Source organism: Mesoplodon mirus (genome assembly GCF_964341445.2).
Source record: "Mesoplodon mirus genome assembly, chromosome: 12".
Lineage (NCBI taxonomy): Eukaryota > Metazoa > Chordata > Mammalia > Artiodactyla > Ziphiidae > Mesoplodon > Mesoplodon mirus.
This window is the reverse complement of record NC_138988.1, coordinates 64796561-64823421: the sequence shown is the minus strand read 5'-3', so window position 1 is coordinate 64823421 and position 26861 is coordinate 64796561. Positions and strand designations below refer to the sequence as shown.

At 36.6% G+C, this 26861-nt stretch overlaps 1 protein-coding gene across 1 annotated transcript in view; it reads left to right on the top strand.

Moving 5' to 3' along the window:
• FAM83B (family with sequence similarity 83 member B) overlaps positions 1-22548 on the top strand; it is a gene marked incomplete at its 3' end in the record, with an annotated part of 69667 nt that extends 47119 nt beyond the window's left edge. The window contains exons 2-4 of the mRNA XM_082637760.1: positions 8084-8248; positions 8945-9069; positions 20247-22548. Coding sequence (XP_082493886.1) covers positions 8084-8248; positions 8945-9069; positions 20247-22548 — 2592 coding nt within the window. The remainder of the gene's footprint in view (positions 1-8083; positions 8249-8944; positions 9070-20246) is intronic.
• Positions 22549-26861: the final 4313 nt, after the last annotated feature.

Genomic DNA, 26861 nt, shown 5'->3' with positions numbered 1-26861 from the left:
ATTTCTCTGTTACCTAAATGTCTTTTGACATTTGTTGAATGTTGATGGAAAATTTCTCAAAAACTTGCTAAAAAGTCAATTTCAAGTTTACATTAAAAAAAAAGTTCATTTGGCCTCTCACTGTTATACTACATAACTTTGAATTTCCTGTTAACTCTGTACTGTATTCCTCAGAGCAACTGTTCTGGACCTTATTCATTCCCATGCAAGCCCACAGTCTGAGCCTTCACTGACCACAGCCCCAGAGGAAGTCTTTACCCCCAATCATGAAGTGTATGCTGAGGGCATCCAGTGACAGTCACCTAATCTGTTTCCCTTTCCTCCTCTCACAATACCCTATACACCATCAAAACGTTTCTTGCAGTTAGTACTCATTCTCTTCTTCCCTGTAGTCTTAGCACATCCGTAGAACCTAATTCTAAGGCAAACTCTTCCTCCTCTGCTCATGCCATCCCATTCTGACTCCACCGAGATTGTATGCCATCAACTGTATTACCTCTTTCCTATTTTATTCCTTTGATGTCCACCCAACTTTTCCTGTATGCCTAAAAACACTTAAGTTTCAATGGCTAATTAAAAAAAAAAAAGCATAGATGAAAGGATGGATGAATAGATAAATAGGTAGATAGGAAAAAACAAAGAGTACAACATTTTAGCATGGTGTTTATCACGTTGTTTTGAATTTCCTTATATACAAATACTCCTTTCAAATTTTAAATTTTCTTATAATGGTACAATAATTCTCCATGTAATTTAGGTCTCTAATACCTGATGAGCCCTGACTAGCCTCTCTCTGTTGTCTTTCTCAAGCACTCAGCCACTGAGTCTTGTCAAGTCATCCTTTGCAGCTTTACCTCCATCCTTTCTTTCTATTCCTGCTGCCTTCATTCACATTGGGATCTTACACATTTATGCTGCATAAGGATTGAAACCTCCTAACTCCTCTACTTACTGGTAGATGTTCCAGTTTCTCACTCATCCCATATATACTAACATGTTAATCTTCTTAAGTATTTTTCCAATCACATAATTCTTTGGCGAAAAGCTTTACATGCTTCCCCATTGTGCCTTATGGAATCTGTAGTTAGCCTGGCGTGCAAGGGCTGCCCTCTACAATCTTGGCCAAATTGACCTTTCTAATCTTTCTAGCCTTATGGCTAACTCCTCCTCAGCAGATTTCTATGTCCCAGCAAAATGGATTCTAATGTTATTCCTGGTGAGTATTCCTAATACTTCAGCTCCTGTTACCCAAACATTTCCTCCCCTTTAAGTGCTACTCTACAATTTTCCCAACACAACTAGTAATAGATTCTTATTCCTTTCTTCCCTCTTTGTCTTTCCACCTGCAGTGCCCTTCACTCCTTTCTTCCTGACAGACACTCCTTTATATTGGAAAAATTTAGATAAGATAATAGTTATTCCAAGCCAATGGATAGTTATGCTACAGGTTATAGGAGATCTCCTAAGAGTCTCAGGAAACCAAGTTACTTTGGTCAGTTTGCCAAGATCTAGATTCTGACACCTTGGCTTGGGGGCCCATGCTCAGAACCCTTGTAAGGCCAAGTTTCAGGAGAAGTCACTTTTTGGAAGTGCTGGGGAAATGAGAACTTGTAAGAGCGCTGAACTGTGAAATCACTAAAAAGACTATGGCTCTTCTTGCTGTTTTTTTTTTTTTTAAGCCTGTTCAGGATTTCAAAATATGCATTTTTGGAAGATGCAAACATTCAGTCCATAATACCGGTGTATAAGTACTTTCAATCATGTAGCACAATGCAGAAAGGGAGGGAAATATCAATAATTATGCAACGCTTCTGAGTTGTCAAACGTATGTACTACTTCTACAGATTTATGTTGTAGCCATAACACAGCCCAAACATTCCCCCTTACATCTTCTATTGAATTTTAGTACAATACCCAGGATTTTTGCTTGTTTGTTTTTCACTTTCACCAGGTAGTGGTTGGTGAGATTTTTACAAGCTAAGTACAATGCATGTTTTAATCCAATTGTTGGGTAATTAGGAGTGAATGAATAGTTACTGAAACAAAGAATTTTAGAATTTGGTACACACGATCGTCTGTGATTTATTTAATATATAATAGAGGTCAGTGAGACTCAGAATCATTTCACTGACTTTCCAAAAGTTACACAATTTATGGCAGACCAAACCAGTTGATATCAATTTAGCTACTAGTATAGATGCTTATATATGTACAAAAGTGATGACATTCATTATGTAAAGCTTAAACTTACTAAACAATATTATAGTGCATACAGTATATTATATATGAAAATGGATACTTTTATTTAAGCTGCAGAAGGATAAGGAACAAAAGCACTTATTCTTAATATGGGGCTCTCTTTTTTCTGAAATCCATTTAGCACATTGCTTTTAACAGGCATTACAGACTCAGAGATATATATTTCCTAAGTGATCATTTCCCTTTATTTCTATTACTCAGTTCTTAAGGTTTTCTAGTTGTGTTGAATTTTATTATAGATATGGTTATTAAAAAGCTTTGTTGATTTTTTTTAATTTGAACTCCTTATTAGCGTTCCTTCTGTTGGAAAAAGGTAAATCTTCCTGTATATATGTAGGCAATTACCAAGGAAGTCCAAATTCTTTCAAATGGTGCATAGTATTTTGAAGCATAAAAGGTATAATATTCACTTTTTCAATTTTGAGGGTAATACTGACAGTTCTGTGACTATAGATCATTAACCCAAGGTGTACTTACATTTCTTTCAGTATCTAGGTCATATAAAAGCATATTGCTAATAGTGTTCTATCTTAATGGATTATAGTGGAAAAAACAGTATGGGTTTCAAAATTAAAATTCTGAAGTTGGTGAGCCATATTTCTAAGGAAATGCAAGTAATTCAGTGTCAATATTGTGATGAACATTTTCTATCAAATCTATCATACTTTTCATTTTTCTTGTCATTGGTTTCTACCTCACATTTTAAAAAATATTTCACTGCACTTATAACATTACCATAAAAAGAGGGCTTCATGATCCTCTTTAGTCAATATGAGTCATTAGAATTTAGATATTTTCAATATGAATTTTGCTATCAGATACATTTTCCCAAGATACTATTTTGTGCACATATTTTCCTCTTCAGGATTTATATTGCTTGCAAGATCAAATCTAAACATGTGTCAGATTTTCAAGATCCTTCATAGCAGTTATGCAGATAAATCCTAAGTAAATTTGTTCCGTATTCATAAGTGTGATAATCTTTGTGTTTAACTTTAGGTTAATTCAATAAACGTTTATTTAAATATTACTGTTACCATCATTCTAATTTTTGCCTCTATTTCTAGTCTTCCAGCTTGGATGGCTAAAAATAATCTTTATTCATTATTTAAGGCTTATTCATGAAGCCCTGGTAGTATATTTCATTCTACTGGGAAGCCACCCTAACAACCATGTACATTTAGAGCTTTTTCTCCCCTTTCTCTGAATTACATAACAACTCATTTACTTTCCTAAATGAGCTTAAATTGTATCATGAATATGAAGTTATCATAAATTTACTGTCACTGTTTATATTATTTTAATATTCAATTTTAATATTATTTTAGTTCAGTGTGGCCAGGTCACTTCAGGAAAATTTACTACTGTGAGAAAAATAAGTGGAAACTCATATCCTTGAATCAGTTTCTCTGAAACTACTAAAAGATGAAAAGTTTCACTCAAATCTTAAAAGTCACTCAGAATATCTTCCTGAAAGTTTTCTAAGTCTCATGTTGCTGATGAATGCATTTGTTTGTTTACTTTTTCAATTTATCAAACAAGAATAAAACAGTAATTAATGAAGAAACAAGAGAAGAAGTTTAAAATTATATAACATGGTAGTTTAATGAATACCATTTAATGTAACTGATTTCTGTATTGACTTATGAAATCAATTAATGTACATTTTGAAAAGCCTTGTACTAATCAGGTATATCATTTTTATTTCATTATATATAGTCATTGTGGTTATTTCTACAGCACAGTGTGATTTAGTTAACTAGCTGGGAGTGTAACGCCTTCAGATCAGGTTTGACATACCTCATTTCTAATTATCATTCCTTTCCATGAATGTAACCCACCATTAAATTAAAAAAAAAAAAGCTACATTTTATTTTGCCTTTCTTGGCACAGCTGAAATTTTCTGTAGACTTTATATAAGTTTTCAAGATATCTACTGGGTGCTGGGAACCAGAAATCCTGATAAGGTACCTGACTCCATTGATATCACATAAACTTGTCAAAGATGTGTAATCTGGTCTCCCAGATCCTGATACATTGTGTTATCTGTCATGCAAGAGGGACTGTCATTTGTTCTACCTTTTATGTGCTAGAATCTTCCATTGGCTGAGTGACTTCAATTACTTTTTAGGAACAAAACCCTTTATTTATCTGGTCATGAGTTTTTGTTCATTTCCAAAGTTTCAAGTAATTTGTTACAGGAGACTATCAGACAAATTAAAAATAAATTCTTTAGATATACTGATTAATTTTTTACAAAGAATACCATGTAGTATAATAATGTTTCTTTATTTTAAAAAACTCCTTTCTAGTTAAAAAAAAAATTAGTGCTAGACTGCTCCAGACATATGGGTTTTTTTTAGTTATTTTGTAAAATAAGTTTATAAAATGGACATTTTCATTTCTTTATCTCAATGTCCATACACCATGACATCACTCATTATTGTATATAAATGCATTCATTAATAATTGTGGATGTGATTGAAGGTTTTTCACATGTTCTATTTTATAGAGAATATGCACAAGACACAGGTGAGGCTGTTCTAACTAGCTTCTCCCTTCTCCTGCCACCTCATACCATTTATAAATAAGGAAAGGATCACATGAGGCCATTAGAGTGATTGAAATTGTTCTTCCTGAAGAAAATCTGACTAAAGTATATTTCACTGGTAGTTTAAACAATGTCATCATCTTGTATAATTTGAACATGGCCCAGTATTTTGTTCTAACATCTTATTGGATTAAATCATATATTATCCATGACCTTCTTCATGTTATAACATACTTGCAATGTATCCAGTATATTATCCTAGCTGTCGTTGCCATGTGTCTATTCCCAGGGCATTTCTTTCCTTCCCATTTCTTGACAATTTTTGTTCCTTGGTGAGAGAGAATAGCTCTCAACCACATTGACTGGTCTGATTTTAAATTTATGACTTGGTGGGTCCTTAATGCCACCCTGCAGTCACACTCTATTCTGTAGTCCGTTCCCTCTTCTACCCTCCTAGCTGACTACTTAACCCCCTTTCCTCATACCGCTAATGTATCTTCCATAATCCAAGGTCATCTCAGTTGAAGACCTTGCCTCCCATTTCACTGAGAAAGTGGCGTTATTCAGAGGAGAACATCCATAGCCCCTCCACCACATCTGTACTTCCACCAGCACCTGCACCTTGTACCTGGCCTTCTGGCTTGGTAGTACAATGATCTTTTGCAGATCTTTATTCCCTGTGCTCTAATTATTTTTTTGCACTAGATCTTGTCTTTTATTGCCTGCTCAAAAGCCTTCCTCCAGAAATCCCTTGTTTCCCCATCCCACCTCCCACCATCTCTTGCATCACTGATTTTCACTCTTTACTAGAGCATTTCATTAGCACACAGACCTGCTGTTATTTCTCTCACCTTAAAACAAAACAAAAAATACAACTTCTCTTGACCCAGCTTTACCCACAGCTACTGCTCTATTTTTCTGCTTCTCACCGTAGCCAGATTACTCAAAAAGAGTTACCTATACCTGCAGATAACTTTCACTATCTGAGGTTAATAAGTACTTGGTGTGGGAGGATCCCTGAGAGAGTTTAGGGCTGTGAAACAAATCCAGTGTTTAGAAGAAAATGATAGATAATTCTACTTAATGAGTACACAGACTAATTATTGTAATGAAATATGTTTAATTAAAAAGAAGTCTGCTTTCTAATAATTATACTGACTGTACACCAGTTTGGAAAACCACAAAGATTGATAAAAACAATACACATAAATGTTGCAGGGAATGTTTACACAAAAGGGTAAATAAGTGTGTTTATAACTGTCATTTAAACTTAGCATTCTATATAGCACTCCTAGGCTCTTTTAATATACTTTGTCCTCTCAAACCCTATTAAACACTTCCCAAGAAAGCTTTTGCTCTCACCACTCCACTAAAACTACACTGTGATGCCATCAATTACCTGTATATTACTAAATCTGATGAATGCTTAATCCTCATGTCACTTGGCCTTGCAGTAGGGTATGACACTCTTGAGGACACCCTTCTTCTTGATACCCTGTCTTAACTTGCCTCTCAGGATACCCCTTCTTTTAGTCTTCCTTTGCTAGCCCCTCTTGTACTAGATATCCTAACTATTCATCCAATCTCCCTGGATGACTTGGATTTAATTGTCATCTCTACACTACAACACCCAGTTGACAGCTCTGGCCTAGACCTCCCTATAACACTTGAATATTGAAGTCCCTCAAACTTAACTTGCCTTTTCAGTCTTTTACCTAAAATTTAGTGTAGCTGTACCCTCCCCTATCTCGGCTGATGACAACTCTGTCCTTCAGGTTGGTGAGCTGAAAAATCTTAGAGTCATCCTCTTTTTCCCCCTCTTTCTCCCACATCCCATATTCCATCCATCTAGAAGTCCTTTTGACTCAAAATAGCCAGTGCTGACGATTTCTCCTCATCACTGATAGTGGCTGATACCAGTACCATCTGGTCCTGGCCACCATCACCTCCCACTGGAATTGCTTCAATAGTTCTAACTGGCCTCCCTGTTTCCACCCTGCCTTCCAGCCTTAAAGTCTGTTCTTATCACAGTAGCCTGAACAATCTTTTTCTAACATAAATGAGACCATATTATTACTTCAATAATAACCCTCAACAGCTTACACTCTTATTCAGGAAAAACCACTGAAGGATTTATAATGCCTTCAAGGCGTTGTGATTAGTTTCTCCCTTTCTTGTTTTATTTCTGCCCTTTCAGTTACTTGAATCTGATATAGGACTTTGCATTGCTGGGTCTCCATGCCTGGGACATGCTTCCTCAGGATATCCATCTTGAGGACTGCCTCAAAGGACATTTTCTCAGAGAGGCTTACCCTGAAAGCCCCAAACCGCTACTTCTTAATTTCCAGAGAACTGTGAATCCCCCTTATCCTGCTCTAATTTTTTCCCAGTAAAAATCATCTTATAGCTTATCACATAATTTACCTCTTCTCTGTATTGCTTGTGGTTTCTTCCCCCACTTTGTAAGCTTCACAAAGGGCAGGGCTTCTGTCCTTCTCATCTGGCATATAGTCAGTCAAATGATTTCCCTTTCTTTCAGCATCATTTCACTCCCGCTGCTTCTCAAAGGCAATAGTGGTTCTGTTTCCAACAGTTAACTTGGACTGTCTCCATTTTAGGGGCCTGTTCCTTAGGATATTTCTCTCTGCATTTACCTTTTTAATCATATCTTTTTATCCATTTTGTTTTCTTTTACTTGTTCTATCTGCTAAGCTAATTTTAAGCATATGTATTTAATTTTCTGGTCTTCAAGTCTTCTTATCCCATTTCTTATCTTTGGTCCTTTCTTAGCTATATTTCTATTTCTAGATTTTTTTTCTCTGTCCTAGTTCTCCAAGACTTTTATTCTTAACTAGTTACAGAAATCTTGCTTTTCCCTGGAAATATTTCCCATGAAAACTGTAACACCAATTTCTACCCTCTATCTACCTGTCCCCTCCATTCACCCGACAGGCAACCTTGATTGCCATGATTTGGATCTGCCCTTCACTCAACATTCTACTGAAATGAAGATTCCCTTTGACTTAAAGCTAGTATGAAATTACTTAGTGTTACAAATATGTATATAGTTTGTTTATTTTCAATATACTTTTCTATCTTCTATTTTAGAAAACTGCACAAATATTTGTGTATACGTTTATATATAAATATATATATATATATATTATGCATTGAACTATTTTCTATTTTGTCCAATTTTTCCTGAAAGCAAGCAATTTCTAGTTCTTTCTCTATTGGGTATCTAAAATTGTTTCATATTCTTATCTTTAACAGGTCATTGCTTTAGTGATGGATATATTTACAGACGTGGACATTTTCAAAGAAATAGTGGAGGCATCAACTCGAGGGATATCTGTGTACATTCTGCTTGATGAGTCAAACTTTAATCATTTCCTAAGTATGACCGAGAAACAGGGCTGTCAAGTTCAACGTCTCAGAGTAAATATTTCATGCTTTGTTTTGTTTTCTTCAACTATTTTATCTTTATCTCAGTCATTGAATGTAAGGCAGGTTAAATTATATTACTCTAAATGTACACCATATATTTAAGGTGGTGACCACAAAAAGGGTCCCTTGTACTCTTCAGACTGTGACTTCACCATCTTCGTGATGCTTTTATAGGATGCTTTTCTTGATGGTGGGGCACTTAAGCTTCTGTGTTAACTTTGCTGCCAGTCATAATTAATTTACAACCTTGAAACGACTGGCTTGAGTGATAATCTTTCATTCAGTGGATATTGCTTGTCACAATTGTTTAGCATAGTGTTTTCAGTGATGTTTGACTTATTAAAAGACAGGTGGATTTTAATCTTAGTTATTTTGTTATCATGCTACTATAACCTGAAAGGGGCTCTTGCAGTAAGACCCTAAGTGACTTATAGAACCATTCTGTGTAACTGATGTAAATTATGATAAAATACATTATTTTAAGTGACCATTTTCCTTGAGTACTTCTTTTTTGGATGGTGTTTTAAAATGTGCTTTTCACTATTTTTGTTGCTGTTGTTATATGTTTTAAAAAATTATTTCATATGTACTTTTTTGGTCACTAAGGTTTTACGATGACATATTTTACTTTTCAAAATATCCCCTTTCTAGCCATATTTTTTACTTTATATTTACATGCAATTCTAGAATATCCGAGTGCGGACAGTAAAAGGCCAAGATTATCTTTCCAAAACAGGAGCAAAATTTCATGGAAAAATGGAACAGAAATTTTTGTTAATTGACTGCCAGAAAGTTATGTATGGTTCCTACAGGTAAGATCATTGTGTTTACCTCCAGTATTATCAATCATTTATAGAATTTATGAGTTTCAAGTTTTAATGTAATCTGTTTGGTTATTTATTAAAAATAAAAGAAGAACCCTTTCATGAAAAGCTTGGAAACTTGAATTTCAGTTCTGGCTGTGAAGTCATTGTGCAAGTCACGTAACTTCCTTGGGCTTCAAGTTCTTCCTCCCCAAAATGAGAGAGTTGACTTATATCTCAGGTTTCATAAAGCTCTATAATGCTAAAAGTGTTTTTGTTCCTTATGAAAACAGTATGAAGCATAATAATTGTTCATAAAAATAGAAGCTGTGTATCACCTTGAAGAACCTGCCTAATGGATTGCTCTTATTTTAGTATTATTGAGACTCTGATGATTATCATGTTGTCATCATAGGACTACTGAAAAATCATTGAACAGTCTGGCATTAAAATGAAAGGTAGACACTAGGCAAGGTTTTTCAGCCCCAGATCTACTCTCTGGAATTTGTCTAGGGTACCACTGATCGAATATATCTACTTCTGTTCTAGCTTGGCTCTTATGTTTCATTCCCAGTACTTACAACTTTTCTGCAAAGCAGCTATTTTTAGCTACAATTTATAAATAATGAAATGGAAGTTCTAGAAACATCAAAACACCAAAACATCACAGTTAAGGGCCAAAAGACAGTTCAGGTCTGGTAACCCAGTCTAGGTCCAGCTGGTCCAGAGTAAAAGTGCTGCCTTCAAACTCCCTTATAAATTCCAGGCATTGGTCCTGAATGGGATACACAGTAAGGCTATATCAGTAGGCAGATAAAAACACCAAAAACACGTGAACTGGAGAGGGGGAAGATGGTGGAAGAATAAGACACGGAGATCACCTTCCTCCCCACAGATACATCAGAAATACATCTACACGTGTAACAACTCCTACAGAACACCTACTGAACACTGGCAGAAGACCTCAGACCTCCCAAAAGGCAAGAAACTCCCCACATACCTGGGTAGGGCAAAAGAAAAAAGAATAAACAGAGACAAAAGAATAGGGATGGGACCTGCACCAGTGGGAGGGAGCTGTGAAGGAGGAAGGGTTTCCACACACTAGGAAGCCCCTTCATGGGCGGAGACTGTGGGTGGCAGAAGGGGGAAGCTTCAGAGCCATGGAGGAGAGCACAGCAACAGGGGTGCGGAGGGCAAAGTGGAGACATTCCCGCACAGAGGATCAGTGCCAACTGGCACTCACCAGCCCAAGAGGCTTGTCTGTTCACCCGCTGTGTTGGGTGGGGCTGGGAGCTGAGGCTCAGGCTTCAGTCGGATCACAGGGAGAAGACTGGGGTTGGCGGCATGAACACAGCCTGCAGGGGTTAGTGCACCAAGGCTAGCCGGTAGGGAGTCCAGGGAAATGTCTGGACCTGCCGAAGAGGCCAGAGACTTTTTCTTCCCTCTTTGTGTCCTGGTGTGTGAGGAGAGGGGATTAAGAGTGCTGCTTAAAGGAGATCCAGAGGCAGAGATGGGCGCGAGACACTAAGGCTGCTGCTGCCACCACCAAGAAGCCTCTGTGCGAGCACAGGTCACTATCCACACCTCCCTCCCAGGGAGCCTGTGCAACCCGCCACTGCCAGGGTCTCGGGATCCAGGGACAACTTCCCCGGGAGAACGCACAGTGCCCCTCAGGCTGATGCAACATCAAGCTGGCCTCTGCCACCACAGACTCGCCCCACATACCGTACCCCTCCCTCCCCCCAGCCTCAGTAAGCTTTAGCCCCCGAATCAGTGGCTCCTTTAACCTCGTCCTGTCTGAGAGAAGAACAGACACCCTCCAGCGACCTACATGCAGAGGCAGGTCCAAATCCAAAGCTGAACCCCGGGAGCTGTGCGAACAAAGGAGAGAAAATGAAATCTCTCCCAGCAGCCTCAGGAGCAGTGGATTAAATCTCCACAATCAACTTGATATACCCTGCATCAGTGGAATACCTGAATAGACAAGGAATCATCCCAAATTGAGGAGGTGGACTTTGAGAGCAAGATTTATGATTTTTCCCCTTTTCCTCTTTTTGTGAGTGTGTATGTGTATGCTTCTGTGTGAGATTTTGTCTGTATAGCTTTGCTTTCACCATTTGTCCTAGGGTTCTATCCATCTGTCTTTTTTTTTTTAACTTAAAAAATTTTTCTTAATAATTACTTTTTATTTTAATTATTTTATTTCATCTTACTTTATTTTATTTTATTTTATCCTATTTCTTTCTTTCTTTCTACTTTTTCTCCCTTTCTTTCTGAGCCGTGTGGATGAACAGCTCTTGGTGCTGCAGCCAGGAGTCATTGCTGTGCCTCTGAGCTGGTAGAACCAACTTCAGGATACTGGTACACAAGAGACCTCTCAGATCCATGTAATACCAAATGGCAAAAATGTCCCAGAGATCTCCATCTCAACACCAACACCCAGGATCACTCAACAACCAGCAAGCTACAGTGCTGGACACCCTATGCCAAACAACTAGCAAGACAGGAACACAACCCTACCCATTAGCAGAGAGGCTGCCTAAAATCATAATAAGTCCACAGACACCCCAAAACACATCACCAGATATGGACCTGCCCACCAGAAAGACAAGATCCAGCCTCATCCACCAGAACACAGGCACCTCCACCAGGAAGCCTACACAACCCACTGAACCAACTTTAGCCACTGGGGACAGACAACAAAAACAACAGGATCTACGAACCTGCAGCCTGCAAGAAGGAGACCCCAAACACAGTAAGATAAGCCAAATGAGAAGACAGAAAAACACACAGCAGATGAAGGAGCAAGATAAAAACCTACCAGACCTAACAAATGAAGAGGAAATAGACAGTCTACCTGAAAAAGAATTCAGAATAATGATAGTAAAGATGATCAAAGATCTTGGAAATAGAATAGAGAAAATGCAAGAAACATTTAAGAAGGATCTAGAAGAACTAAAGATGAAACAAGCAATGATGAACAACACAATAAATGAAGTTAAAAATACTCTAGGGCTTCCCTGGTGGCACAGTGGTTGAGAGTCTGCCTGCGGATGCAGGGGACATGGGTTCATGCCCCGGTCTGGGAAGATCCCATATGCCATGGAGCGGCGGGGTCCGTGAGCCATGGTCATCGAGGCTGCGCGTCCGGAGCCTGTACTCTGCAACGGGAGAGGCCACAGCAGTGAGAGGCCCATGTACCACAAAAAAATAAATAAATAAATCTCTTTGGGCTTCCCTGGTGGCGCAGTGGTTGAGAGTCCACCTGCCGATGCATGGGATGCGGGTTTGTGGCCCAGTCTGGGAGGATCACACATGCTGTTGAGTGGATGGGCCTGTGAGCCATGGTCATTGGGTCTGTGATTCTGGAGCCCATGCTTCACAATTGGAGGGGCCACTACAGTGAGAGGCCCGCGTACTGCCAAAAAAAAAAAAAAAAAAAAAAGAAAAGAAATGGACTGTGAAAATATTTGAAGAGATTATAGTTGAAAACATCCTTAATATGGGAAAGGAAATAGTTAATTAAGTCCAGGAAGCACAGAGAGTCCCATACATGATAAATCCAAGGAGAAACATGCCAAGACACATATTAATCAAACTATCAAAAATTAAATACAAAGAAAACATGTTAAAAGTGCAAGGAAAAAACAACAAATAACACACAAAGGAATCCCCATAAGGTTAACAGCTGACCATTCAGCAGAAACTCTGCAAGCCAGAAGGGACTGGCAGGACATATATAAAGTGATGAAGGAGAAAAATCTACAACCAAGATTACGCTACCCAGCAAGGATCTCATTCAGATTTCGTGGAGAAATTAAAATCATTACAGACAAGCAAAAGCTGAGAGAGTTCAGCACCACAAAACCAGCTTTACACCAAATGCTAAAGGATCTTCTCTAGGCATGAAACACAACAGAAGGAAAAGACCTACAATAACAAACCCAAAACAATTAAGAAAATGGGATAGGAACATACATATCAATAATTACCTTAAATGTAAATGGATTAAATCCTCCCTCCAAAAGACACAGACTGGCTGAATGGATACAAAAACAAGACCCATGTATATGCTGTCTACAAGAGACCCACTTCAAACCTAAAGACACATAAAAACTGAAAGTAAGGGAATGGAAAAAGATATTCCATGCAAATGGAAATCAAAAGAAAGCTAGAGTAGCAATTCTCATATCAGACAAAATAGACTTTAAAAGAAAGACTATTAGAAGAGACAAAGAAGGCACGACATAATGATCAAGGGATTGATCCAAGAAGAAGATATAACAATTGTACATATTTGTGCACCCAACATAGGAGCACCTCAATACATAAGGCAAATACTAACAGCCATAAAAGGGGAAATCAACAGTAACACATTAATAGTAGGGGATTTTAACACCCCACTTTCACCAATGGACAGATCATCCAAAATGAAAATAAATAAGGAAACACAAGCTTTAAATGATACATTAAACAAGGTGGACTTAAGTGGTACTTATAGGACATTCCTTCCAAAAACAAAAGAATACACATTCTTCTCAAGTGCTCATGCAACATTCTCCAGGATAGATCATATCTTGGGTCACAAATCAAGCCTTGGTGAATTTAAGAAAGCTGAAATTGTATCAAATATCTTTTCTGACCACAATGCTATGAGACTACATATCAATTACAGGAAAAGAGCTGTAAAAAATAAAAACACATGGAGGCTAAACAACACACTACTTAATAACGAAGTGATCACTGAGAAATCAAATAGGAGATGAAAAAATACCTAGAAACAAATGACAATGGAAACAAAATGACCCAAACATATGGGATGCAGCAAAAGCACTTCTAAGAGGGAAGTTTATAGCAATACAATCCTACCTTAAGAAACAGAAAACATCTCGAATAAACAACCTAACCTTGCACCTAAAGCAATTAGAGAAAGAAGAAGAAAAAAATCCCCAAAGTTAGCAGAAGGAAAGAAATCATAAAGATCAGATCAGGAATAAATGAAAAAGAAATGAACGAAAAAATAGCAAAGATCAATAAAAATAAAAACTAGTTCTTTGAGAAGATAAAAAAATAATGGATAACCCATTAGCTAGACTCATCAAGAAAAAAAGGGAGAAAACTCAAATCAAAAGAATGAGAAATGAAAATGAAGTAACAACTGACACTGCAAAAATACAAAAGATCATGAGAGATTACTACAAGCAACTCTATGTCAATAAAATGGACAACCTGGAAGAAATGGACAAATTCTTAGAAATGCACAAGACTGATTCAGGAAGGAATAGAAAATATGAACACACCAATCACAAGCACTGAAACTGAAACTGTGATTAAAAGTCTTCCAACAAACAAAAGCCCAGGACCAGATGGCTTCACAGGCGAATTCTATCAAACATTTAGGGAAGAGCTAACACCTATCCTTCTCAAACTCTTCCAAAATATAGTAGAGGGAGGAACACTCCCAAACTCATTCTAGGAGGCCACCATCACCCGATACTAAAACCAGACAAGGTTGTCACAATGAAAGAAAACTACAGGCCAATATCACAGATGAATATAGATGCAAAAATCCTCAACAAAACACTAGCAAACAGAATCCAACAGCACATTAAGAGGATCATACACCATGATCAAGTGGGGTTTATTCCAGGAATGCAAGGATTCTTCAATATATGAAAATCCATCATTGTGATACACCATATTAAAAAATTGAAGGAGAAAAACCACATGGTCATCCCAGTAGATGCAGAGAAAGCTTTTGACAAAATTCAACACCAATTTATGATAAAAACCCTGCAGAAAGGAACTTTCCTCAACATAATAAAGGCCATATATGACAAACCCACAGCCAACATTGTCCTCAGTGGTGAAAAATTGAAAGCATTTCCACTAAGATCAGGAACAACAAAAGGTTGCCCACTCTCACCACTCTTATTAAACATAATTTTGGAAGTTTTAGCCACAGCAATCAGAGAAGAAAAGGAAATAAATGGAATCCAATTGGGAAAAGAAGAAGTAAAGCTGTCACTGTTTGCAGATGACATGATACTATACATAGAGAATCCTACAAGTGCTACCAGAAAACTACTAGAGCTAATCAATGAATTTGGTAAAGTAGCAGGATACAAAATCAATACACAGAAATCTCTGACATTCCTATACACTAATGTTGAAAAATATGAAAGTGAAACCAAGAAAACACTCCCATTTACCATTGCAACAAAAATAATAAAACATATAGGAATAAACCTACCTAAGGAGACAAAAGAGCTATATGCAGAAAATTATAAGTCACTGGTGAAAGAAATTAAAGATGATACAAATAGATGGAGAGATATACTATGTTCTAGAATTGGAAGAATCGATATTGTGAAAATGATTCTACTACCCAAAGCAATCTACAGATTCAATGCAATCCCTAACAAACTACCACTGACATTTTTCACAGAACTAGAACAAAAAATTTCACAATTTGTATGGAAACACAAAAGACCCCGAATAGCCAAAGCAATCTTGAAAATGAAAAACGGAGCTGGAAGAATCAGGTTACTGGACTTCAGACTACACTACAAAGCTACAGTAATCAAGACAGTATGGTAATGGCACAAAAACAGAAAGATAGATCAATGGAACAGTTTAGAAAGCCCAGAGATAAACCCACACACATATGGTCACCTTATCTTTGATAAAGGAGGCAGGAATGTGCAGTGGACAAAATACAGCCTCTTTAATAAGTGGTGTTGGGAAAACTGGACAGGTACACATAAAAATATGAGATTAGAACACTCCCTAACACCATACACAAAAATAAGCTCAAAATGGATTAAATACCTAAATGTAAGGCCAGAAAGTATCAAACTCTTAGAGGAAAACATAGGCAAAACACTCTATGACATAAATCACAGCAATATCCTTTTTGACTCACCTCCTCCTAGAGAAATGGAAATAAAAACAAAAGTAAACAAATGAAGTAAACTTCAAAGCTTTTGCACAGCAAAGGAAACCATAAAGAAGACCAAAAGACAACCCTCAGAATGGGAGAAAATATTTGCAAATGAAGCAACTGACAAAGGATGAATCTCCTAAATTTACAAGCAGCTCATACAGCTCAATAACAAAAAAACAAACAACCCAATCCAAAAATGGGCAGAAGACCTAAATAGACATTTCTTCAAAGAAGATATAGACTGCCAACAAACACATGAAAGAATGCTCAACATCATTAATCATTAGAGAAATGCAAATCAAAACTACAATGAGATATCATCTCACACCTGTCAGAATGGCCATCATCAAAAAATCTAGAAACAATAAATGCTGGAGAGGGTGTGGAGAAAAGGGAACACTCTTACACTGCTGGTGGGAATGTGAATTGGTACAGCCACTACGGAGAACAGTATGGAGGTTCCTTTAAAAACTACAAATAGAACTACCATATGACCCAGCAATCCCACTACGGGGCATATACCCTGAGAAAACCATAATTCAAAAAGAGGCATGTACCAAAATGTTCATTGCAGCTCTATTTACAATAGCCAGGAGGTGGAAACAACCTAAGTGTCCATCATTGGATGAATGGATAAAGAAGATGTGGTACATATATACAATGGAATTATTACTCAGCCATAAAATGAAACGGAATTGAGTTATTTGTAGTGAGGTCCATGGATCTAGAGTGTGTCATACAGAGTGAAGTAAGTCAGAAAGAGAAAGACAAATACCATATGCTAACACATATATATATGGAATCTAAGAAAAAAAAATATGTGATGAAGAACCTAGGGTTAAGACAGGAATAAAATCACAGACCTACTAGAGAATGGACTTGAGAATATGGGGAGGGGAAAGGGTAAGCTGTGACAAAGTGAGAGAATGGCATGGACATATATACACTACCAAATGTAAAATAGATAGCTAGTGGGAAGCGGCCACATAGCACAGGGAGATCAACTCGGTGCTTTGTGACCACCTAGAGGGGTGGGATAGGGAGGGTGGGAGGGAGGGAAACACATGAGGGAAGAGATATGGGAACATATGTGTGTATATATATAACTGATTCATTTTGTTATAAAGCAGAAACTAACACTCCATTGTAAAGCTATTATACTCCAGTAAAGATGTAAAAAAGAAATCAATCAATATAATTTATCTTGATAACAGACCAGAAAAAAAAAAATCAAACATGTGGTCTCCTAGGTCACTGAATACTAAAGACTGCAGGATGAAGCCAGGAGGGCTGTGGATGTCAACAGGACAATGTGAGGGCAAATTTTGCCTCTTCTCTTAAGAACTTAAATAGTCCACAAGAAGGAGGCAACACATTGTATGGGGTGGCCCTGGACAAGTTACTTAACTTCATTGCCCTTTAGTTTCCTCCTCCCTAAAAGGAGGATAATAATAGAACCTACCGTGTGTCGTGAGAATTAAATGAGTTAATTCATCCAAAGCCCCTAATGTCAACTGCTATTTTAGGCCTGTTTTAACTGTTAATATTTGTTAAATTTCTGTTTGAGCTCAGGGACCCTATATTGAAAATCCTCTTTAGAATTTTAAAATGTGTTAAGAGCAGAAATTACAACTAGTGCTTGAAATTAATGAATTCTTTTAAAGACTCATTATTTGTGTTTCTATTTAGTCAGACCCACTTGTTTTTAGAGGGGTTTTAATTGAAATTTTAATTAAAATGGAGTTCACTTGACTTATAGAATGGTGTTTATTAATCTCATCATAATGAGCACTTTCTATTTTTATTATTTAACTTGACTTTGAAGATTATCTGCAACAATAAATTCACATCAATTTTGTCTTACTAGGTATTAACAGGTGATATCTGTTGAGATGACTGTAACTGAGCTACTTTAAAATTGGTGTTGGAAAAAACAAACAAGCAAACAACAACAGAAACTCTTTATTTTCTTATCTATATCATAAGCCAGAGGCAAAATTTAAGTTGTTGTTTGTGTAAGTGAATATGGAATACATAGGACCACAGATTATTAAAATTCATCAAAACAATTATCTAACAGCCCTACTCTCTTTTTTATTTCATGTTAATTTTAAATATTCTTCTTTTTAAAAAAATTAATGATTTTCACCCCTTGTCATTTTGGTTTTTTCTGACTAATAATTATGGAGTTTTCTTATTGTTACCAAATATAAGAGGATCTGGTGGAACTGTTATGAACCAGTCTTTGTAGAAACTGGTTAAAAATGTACTCTCCCTTTTGGGTAAAAGCAGCCTTCATCTCTGCTGTTCTTGTATTGCTGTTGTTTTCGTTGTAGGCAAATTCAGAATGCCTTCTTCTTTAATTCAAATTTCTTAGCCATAAAACTTCTTGAAATGCTAAATGCCCAGCATTTCTAGAGAGGTCTGGCATCTGTACTCACCATGTCACACACTGTGTGACAGCTCACAGTCACAAGGACAATTTTATCAGGAAAACACAGCAGGTGTTTTGCTACATCATGATATTAACAATGAGGAGATAAAACACATATACTTTTTTATCAATGTGTGTAAATCAGATTTTGAATTGGATACCCTCATTTGAAATTGTCATAGGAAAACCTGGAAGATACTTAATATTGTCCACAGATTTGACCTAGAGAGAATTTTGTACTTTCTTTTTAAATCTTGTGATCTCCCTGCTTTGCTTTCAAGATTTCCCCCACTAGTTCATCAGTCTCTTATATAGCTTCTTATTTCAGCTAAATATAATTTGTTTTCTGTGTTCAACATAGTCACTATTGCTTCCTTCCTTTTTCCATGCATTTCTTCTTTGACACAAATTTTTTTCCCACACTTTTCAAGTTTGAACTTCTAGGCTTCTAGTCTCTGTCAAAGTACTGCTAAACTCTTACTGTCTCTGGGGATTTTCTTCTATTTGATAGCTGAATATTTATTCCTTTACTTGCTGTTTTTAACAAATTTTATATTCATACCTTCAGTTGGATTGAAAATTCCTCGAATGATTCACTTTTCTACTATTTCTTGTAAGTCATCCGGGTGGTCCATACATCTGTACATAAAAATATTCTTCTCATACTATGCATTCAGTAAGCATACTGATAAAATTAAGCATATCAGAATAAGAAGATTTTTAAGTTATACACCACTGTTTATGATATTTTATGTATTTTAGATTATTGTTCTGCACATTCTTTTAATATTTCCATCTGCCTCTGTTATTATCTTCCCTGTATAAACAGTAAGCTCCTTTATTGTGGACAATGGCTCCGTCTCCTTTTTCTTTTATATAAACCCCCATTGTATCATGTACATTTTTTGAGACATAGCATATTAGCAATGGCCTTTTCAGCTCAGTTACTCTGTATGTTACATTATCAAGATTTTCTAAAATAAGTTTTAAAATTATATATGAAACTTCAAGATAACTGTTGCCTCTAAACTCCAGGAGAGAGATTTGAAGTTGCACAAAGTACTATAAAGTAATTACAAACTTCAATCCCCTAGCAATTGTATTCTACATGGAAAGGTCTTAATTGGCATTCTGATTGGCATGGTTTGTAAGGACTGAATTTACTGTATATACTGAGTGAAGTGAAGGATGCCCTTAGTGGTTGAAGCTGCTGCCACAAATCCTGTCTGTTTCCAAACACTGGCACCTAAATTACACTTACTCTTAAGCCACAGAGATGAAATACATGCATTGGCACAGATGATCTTTCATCATTACATGCTAGGACCATAAGGAATTGTAGTGATTATGCTGTCCTTATCCTCATTCTGGCTGGGAGGACACTGAGGTCCAAGTTCCTGTGGAATAGACAGCTTGGCAGAGGCCAGGTCTCTCAACTTTTCCTCCAATGCCAGCTTGCCTGCACCCTGCCAGGATGCTGTATATGGAATATGTGTCATATTTTACTCCATAAAATCTTAATAGGCATAGATGAAAAATGCACACCAGGCTTTTCTTTGTACTTCTTGAAATTATGGATGGATTGAAAGCCAGAACTTGTGTTGCTTTGTTATTTAACATATGAATATAGGAGTGGGGAGACATGTACTGCAAACATGTAATGACTGAAGATGTTCTAGATTATGGTAGTTAAGGAAAATAAACAAAAATACTCTTTTGTCAACATTAAATGACACTTTTCTTAATAGAGTTAATATTGTAAGCACAATTAAAATTCGCCTATTTTGTTTTTGTTTTTTTTCCCAGCTACATGTGGTCATTTGAAAAAGCACACCTCAGCATGGTTCAGATAATCACAGGACAACTTGTTGAGTCCTTTGATGAAGAATTCAGGACTCTCTATGCCAGGTCCTGTGTCCCCAGCTCATTTGCATGGGAAGAGTCAGCAAGCGTGAAGCACAGCAAAGCACTCTGGGAGAATGGCACTTACCAGCGTTCAGTGTCTTCCTTAGCTTCCATTTCCAGCCAAAGAAACCTTTTTGGTAGACAAGACAAAATTCATAAACTAGCTTCTAGCTACTTCAAAAACAGAGGGATATATGCTCTCAATGAACGTGACAGATATAACATAAGAAATCATGCATACAAACCTCATTTTGTTCCCAACTTTAATTGTCCAATCCGTCAGCATCAACACAGTCAGATAAGTGAAAATTGGAAGAGGCATAGTTATGCTGGGGAACAGCCAGAAACAACACCATACCTGATGCTTAACAGGGCTCTGAATCGAAACGTTAATGCTCCCTGTAATTGGAAAAAGCCTTCAGATAGTCTCAGTGTGGCATCCTCGTCACAGGGAGGCTATGCAGGCCACCAGAACACACCTGCCCAGAGTTTTGCTGACCGACTTGCCCAGAGGAAGACAACAAACCTTCCAGAAAGGAATTCCAATGTGCGGAGGTCTTTTAACGGGACAGATAATCATATTCGCTTTTTGCAACAACACATGCCAACCCTTGAACATACCACCAAGTCATTCTTGCGTAACTGGAGAATTGAATCCTACTTAAATGATCATTCAGAAGCTTCCCGTGATTCCAATGGATCAGTTCTAGGTGACCGGTTTGAGGGCTACGACGGTCCTGAGAATTTGAAAGCCAATACCGTTTATACTCACTCTCGGCTTCGTTCTTCTTTTGTGTTTAAACCCACTTTACCTGAGCAACAGGAAGTTAACAGTTGTACAACTGATTCCTCAAATTCAACAGTCATTGGGTCCCAGGGAAGTGGCACGCCTAAGAAGATCCCAGACACCCCAACAGGCGCACAGCATCTGACAAACAAACCCTCACAGGAATCAACCCCCAAGCTCCCGTTGCAGCCGGAGGCACCAAAAACGCACACCCTACAGGTTCCCGAAAGCCACCTGGCAGTTTTAATCCCAACTACAAATGGCCCTACGGACTCAAACAACTATTTATATACAACCTTGCCTGTAAATAAACAGACAGAAAACCTAAAGAATCAACAGAATGAGAATCTGCTTAAAAGGCGAAGTTTCCCATTCACTGACCACTCAAAAGCCAATTTAAGTCATGGAAATAGTAAGCATTATGTGTATAGTACACTTACCAGGAATCCAATTAGACAACCAGAAAAACCTAAAGAAGATTTGTTAAAAAGTTCTAGAAGCATTCATAATGTGACCCATGCCATGGAAGAGGATGAGGAAGAGGTTACCAAGAGAGACCTTCCGAGTGGCACTGCTATCAAGTCAATTTCCATTGCTGCTTTGCTTGATGTGAATAAAGAAGAACCCAACAAAGAACTCACTTCCAAGAAAGAAGTGAAGGGTTCCCCAAGTTTTTTGAAAAAGGGATCTCTGAAGTTAAGATCATTACTTAGCCTTACCCCAGAAAAGAAAGAAAATCTATCCAAAAATAAAGCACCTGTCTTTTATAGAATGTGTAGTAGTTCTGACACTTTAGTTTCTGAGGCTGAAGAGAATCAAAAACAAAAAAAATCAGAACCCAAAATTGATTCATCTCCTAGAAGAAAACATTCCTCTTCATCCAGCTCTCCAGGCAGCAACCACAATGGTAAGGAAGATGTAGCAGCTTGTTCATCTCAGGTGATACATTCTTCATCTGATGAAAGTAAAAAAACTATACCTTCTTCAGGTGCAGTTGAGAGCAAGTCCTTGGAAAGGGCAGGAGATGCCTCTGCCCCGAGATTCAACACTGAGCAGATCCAGTACCAAGATTCGAAGGAGGTTAAAGCAGTTGTTGTTCCTGAAAGAAAACCAGCTTCTCCTCCAAGACCAAAGCCCAATGATGAGCTTATAAGAACTCATTCAATTGACCGGCGTGTTTACAGTCGTTTTGAGCCATTTTGTAGTATTGAAAGCTCTATTCAGCCAACAAGCAACATGCCAAATACCAGTACACAAAACCCGGAAAAGAAATCATCAGCTATGGGCAATAGTTATGGCAGGTCCAGCCCAATGCTTAATTACAACACTGGTGTTTACCACTCATATCAGCCAAATGAAAACAAGTTTCGAGGATTTATACAGAAGTTTGGAAACTTCATACACAAAAATAAATGAAATACTGTAACTACAAATAGACTTTAAAATACAAAATGAATGTGGCTATAAATATTTGTCCAAAGAACATTGTAGATTTTGTTTGTAATATCCTAATAGATTTCTATGGGGGTGGAATTTTGGGTGTGAAGTATATGTTTACCAACTTACTAATGTATAGTAAAGTTATTGTTCTTTTTGATAAATTTAGTTGTGCTTAATTACACTGTAGATGGAATGTCTATAAATACATGATTTTTAAATGGTAATGGTAAGACAAATGTAATGAAATTGTTTTCTTCAGACTGAAGATCTTCTTAAGTCTTAAATGGAAACTTTGGTGGAGAGATGGTATATGGATTTTTAACCATTCATTGCAAATACTTTCCTTATTAAAATGGATCATAATGCTGTCAATGTTCCTTTATAGTACAGCTTTGTGGGGTTTTCATATCTTCAAATTATGAGAAAATAGGACAAAGCCTTTGTGGTTTTTAATTACCTTTAAATTCTACGAGATAACTTGTATTTTATTAATGTTTTATTAATTTTTCTGTGGAACTGGTTGGGCAGCAATAGTACAATTTAAACCATATAGCACAGCACATATTTTATTTTATCTGAGGTATTTGCAAAGTATCAGCCTCAGGTAGTTCAAGTACACCATAGAAATTTATTTTCAGGTTGTGCTTATTTCCACTCTGGACCAAGGGAGCCTATACTGCACTCCACCCATCAGTTGCTGGACTTTTATTGTCATTCTTTCCTTCAAACTTATAGCAAGCCAGCAGGAATTTGGAAAACCTGAATTATTCCTCTCTTTTTTTCTAATACAAAGAAGCTTTTAGAAATGTAAACTTCTACATAAATTTTTATCTTGGATTAGTATGACAGTGCTTATGTGTTTTGCTTGCAAAGTCTTTGCTCTTTTTTATACTGTGCCAAATGCACTCTGACTGCATAGTGTTTTCTTGAGAGAACCCTGATGAAAATGAGGAGAAATGCTACCTGGTTTGCTTCTTCCATGACCTTGGGGCCTCATTGAAAGTTTTAAATCTTTCTATATCTTAATTTGATGATGATATGCAGTTCATAAGATACACTTTGCCTTTCTTAGAGTAATGACATAAAAGCTCCATATCCATGACAGAGACTTTAACTTGGCTTTACTTTATCCACAAAGAACAGAATTCAAGAAACAATGCATCATTTGAGAAGTGGAAAGTGTTTCTATGAAACTTTTTTTTTAGTTCCCCGACCAGGGATTGAACCCATGACACCTGCAGCGGAGTCTTAACCACTGGACCACCAAGGAAATCCCCTATGACACTTTAAATATATCATTTAACACCTTCTAAGTTGCTATATGAGGCAACATGTTGTTTTCAAAATTCAAGATTCAGTCAAATATTAATATGTACATCATTACTAAGTAATTAAAATAATGATACTGAAATATCTATGACATTAAAATAATTTTCCACAGTCTTTTAAAACCATGATAAGAAACATGTCAGGAAAATACACGACAGCAGAAGAAGAAAACATAACATCCATAGACCAGGTCCTGAGCTAGAATCTAAAGTCCCCACAGCACTATTTTGCAGCTACCATTGTCCTCATTATTTACAGGTGATAAATACGACACTGAGACTCGGAGAGGTAATGTCCCAAACCACATCACCAGTGAGTCATGGTACTAAAGTGTCTATAACACTGTCACATTCTATTACCTCGCCAATGTGTTCAACACCTGCCTCACCCAAACTGTTGAGAATTAAATGAGAGAACGTTTATATTTCCTGACTCAACAATGATCAACTAGGAAAGGTTTCATTGTCTTTCTTTTTTGCTCTCTCTTTAAGAGTTGCAGAAATATACAACTAACTGTACAGCAATAACATTTTATATACACAAATCCAGAATATAGTACTCAATTTCACATCATTCATAAAAGTCGATTTTAAAGCTCCTGTTATAACATAGGGAATTTCCAAGTACTACGTCGTGGGGTTTGCTTGTTTTGGAAAGCTGAGTGTAAAAGATTGGAAAATTTGCACACTTCCTAATAATTTAACAGCATAAAAATAAACATTAAGAGTAAACAGTCATTTTTCACAGGAAAAGTAGCCAAGTATATTTACAAAAATATTTGAATTTTTTTAAGAAAATGGCCTTTGGAATGTGTAGTTCCTTATAGTCAAATACGGAGTTCAGTCACAATAAGAAAAGTGTTTCTAACTGTTAGCGTTTTAAATTTTAGAGTCATCTGGCAATTGTATGATCTTCACAGATTAGTATCAGATTATTAAAAAGCATTAGCATTGAGGTTTAATGAGTGAGAGAGATTTTTCATTTTACTCTTAGAAAAATTCATTTCTGTGATTCTGGACCATAGTCGTTTACTGATTTATCAAAGGAGAATCTGGAGTTAACCAAACCAGATTGATTTTAATAATACCCATTCTTTGTTATAGTGAGATAGGGTACCTTTCAGAGTGAAGGGGCTAATGGGCTGTTGTTAGGCAGCTCTGAAATTGGAAGTCCTGAAGTTTACAGCAATGCAACTGAAACTGCATAAAGCTGAAATTACATAAAGACTATAGAGTTTTAATCAGTTTAATTATATGCAAAAGCCTGTTGCCTTTTTGTACAGCAGCTGCCATCATTTCTGGAAACACAGATAGCTTTTAAGTAGTTCCTGAGTTCCTCCTCTCCCTGGGAGAGTTGGAAGCCCAGGGTTTCATTCCATCCACCTGTGACGGTTAGCTTGGGCTTTTTCATGACAGATTTATTCCCCTCTGCCTCTTTTCTTATTTTCCTTCTATTTTTTTTCCTCCAGAAATATCTATATGTCAGCATCTATACACAGTAACTTTCCAAATTTTCTGAGGCTGAGAAACTCCACAGGGGTAAGACTGAGCAAGCATACAATGCTTCAGATAATTTACTCAGGGTTTTGAATTTTCAACAGACACACCCAAGCTTCGTGGATGTAATCATTTCAAGCAATATATTTTCTTTTTCTCCCCATGTTAATTTTGGTGGAAGGATAATGTCACTTAGATGCAATTTTATATTAAAGTTTGGTGAGGCGTTTTTTACTCTCTACATAGGACATTAGTTTGTAAGCAGAAACTCAGAAAATTAGGTACGATTTCAAAGTAGCTCTTGACAGTTTCAGAATAGTTTAAGTGCCTGTATCCTGAACACACTGCTATCCCTCTGTTTCAGGGATTGGGGTTGGCCACAATTCTGATGCAATGTGTTGAGGTCTGGGTATATGGTGGCCATCTACATTTGTGGAAACAAATATCTTATTTAATCTAGGTGGCATCTAATGTGACCCAGATAAGGTTGAACTATGGCTGCACTCAACTATAACTTTACTCAAGATTTTCCAATTATTCAACTACTATCCCACTGATATTTGTCTTTTGTGGATATCTGTTGATTCTTAATGTGCCTATGGCTAACAGGTATAAATTAGAATCATTGTTTTACATAATGTGTGACCTATGTGTGATGCTGTTTTTTTTTTAAAGTTTATCATAAGATTCATTTGGTTCTAGAGTATTTAAAAAGAAAAAGATGAAATTATAAACCAGAGGATCAACTTTTTATATACGTGCAATATTAGCAAATATTCTTCCAAATTTTTTGTTATTAGATTTAATAAGTGAATATTAAATAATTTTGTACAAAATCTATGCATCAAGTTGTTTATTTTTTATCTTCATACCCTGGATTTTGCCACTGACACTGATGTTTTTCACTTAGTTGTTATATAATGAATTTAGATTTTTACACATTTAAAAATATTTCTCCATAAATTTTGAAATAATCTCTTAAATGCTTAACTTTTTTGGATTAACAATTACATTTCATTTAATAATTTATACACATTTGGTATCCAGTGACAGTATTCTTCCCTTAACAATATCACATACACTCATTCTCTTTCTATTTCTACTGGAATATAGTAGTTATTTTAAATAACTTGTGACTTTGAAAAAATAGAGACTATTTTGTTAAAATATCGATAGCTGATTTTTGTAGAATTTTGTAGCATTTAGTTTGAGTAAAATATTCTGAAGGTGCATTTGTATTACATCAGTTAGTGACATTATACAACCTGAAATCTGAAAGTTACTTATAACTCAAAATGCATTTTCCTTAGGGGAAAAAATGTCCCTTATATCACAGATTAAGATGCCATTGAATTAAATAGTGGCCTTTTAAAGGAAAATGTGATTTTTAAGTAAGTAACAAAAATTTTAAATAGTTAAGTAAAAACAAACTTTGACTTTTTTTACATTCACCATAAATGTCAA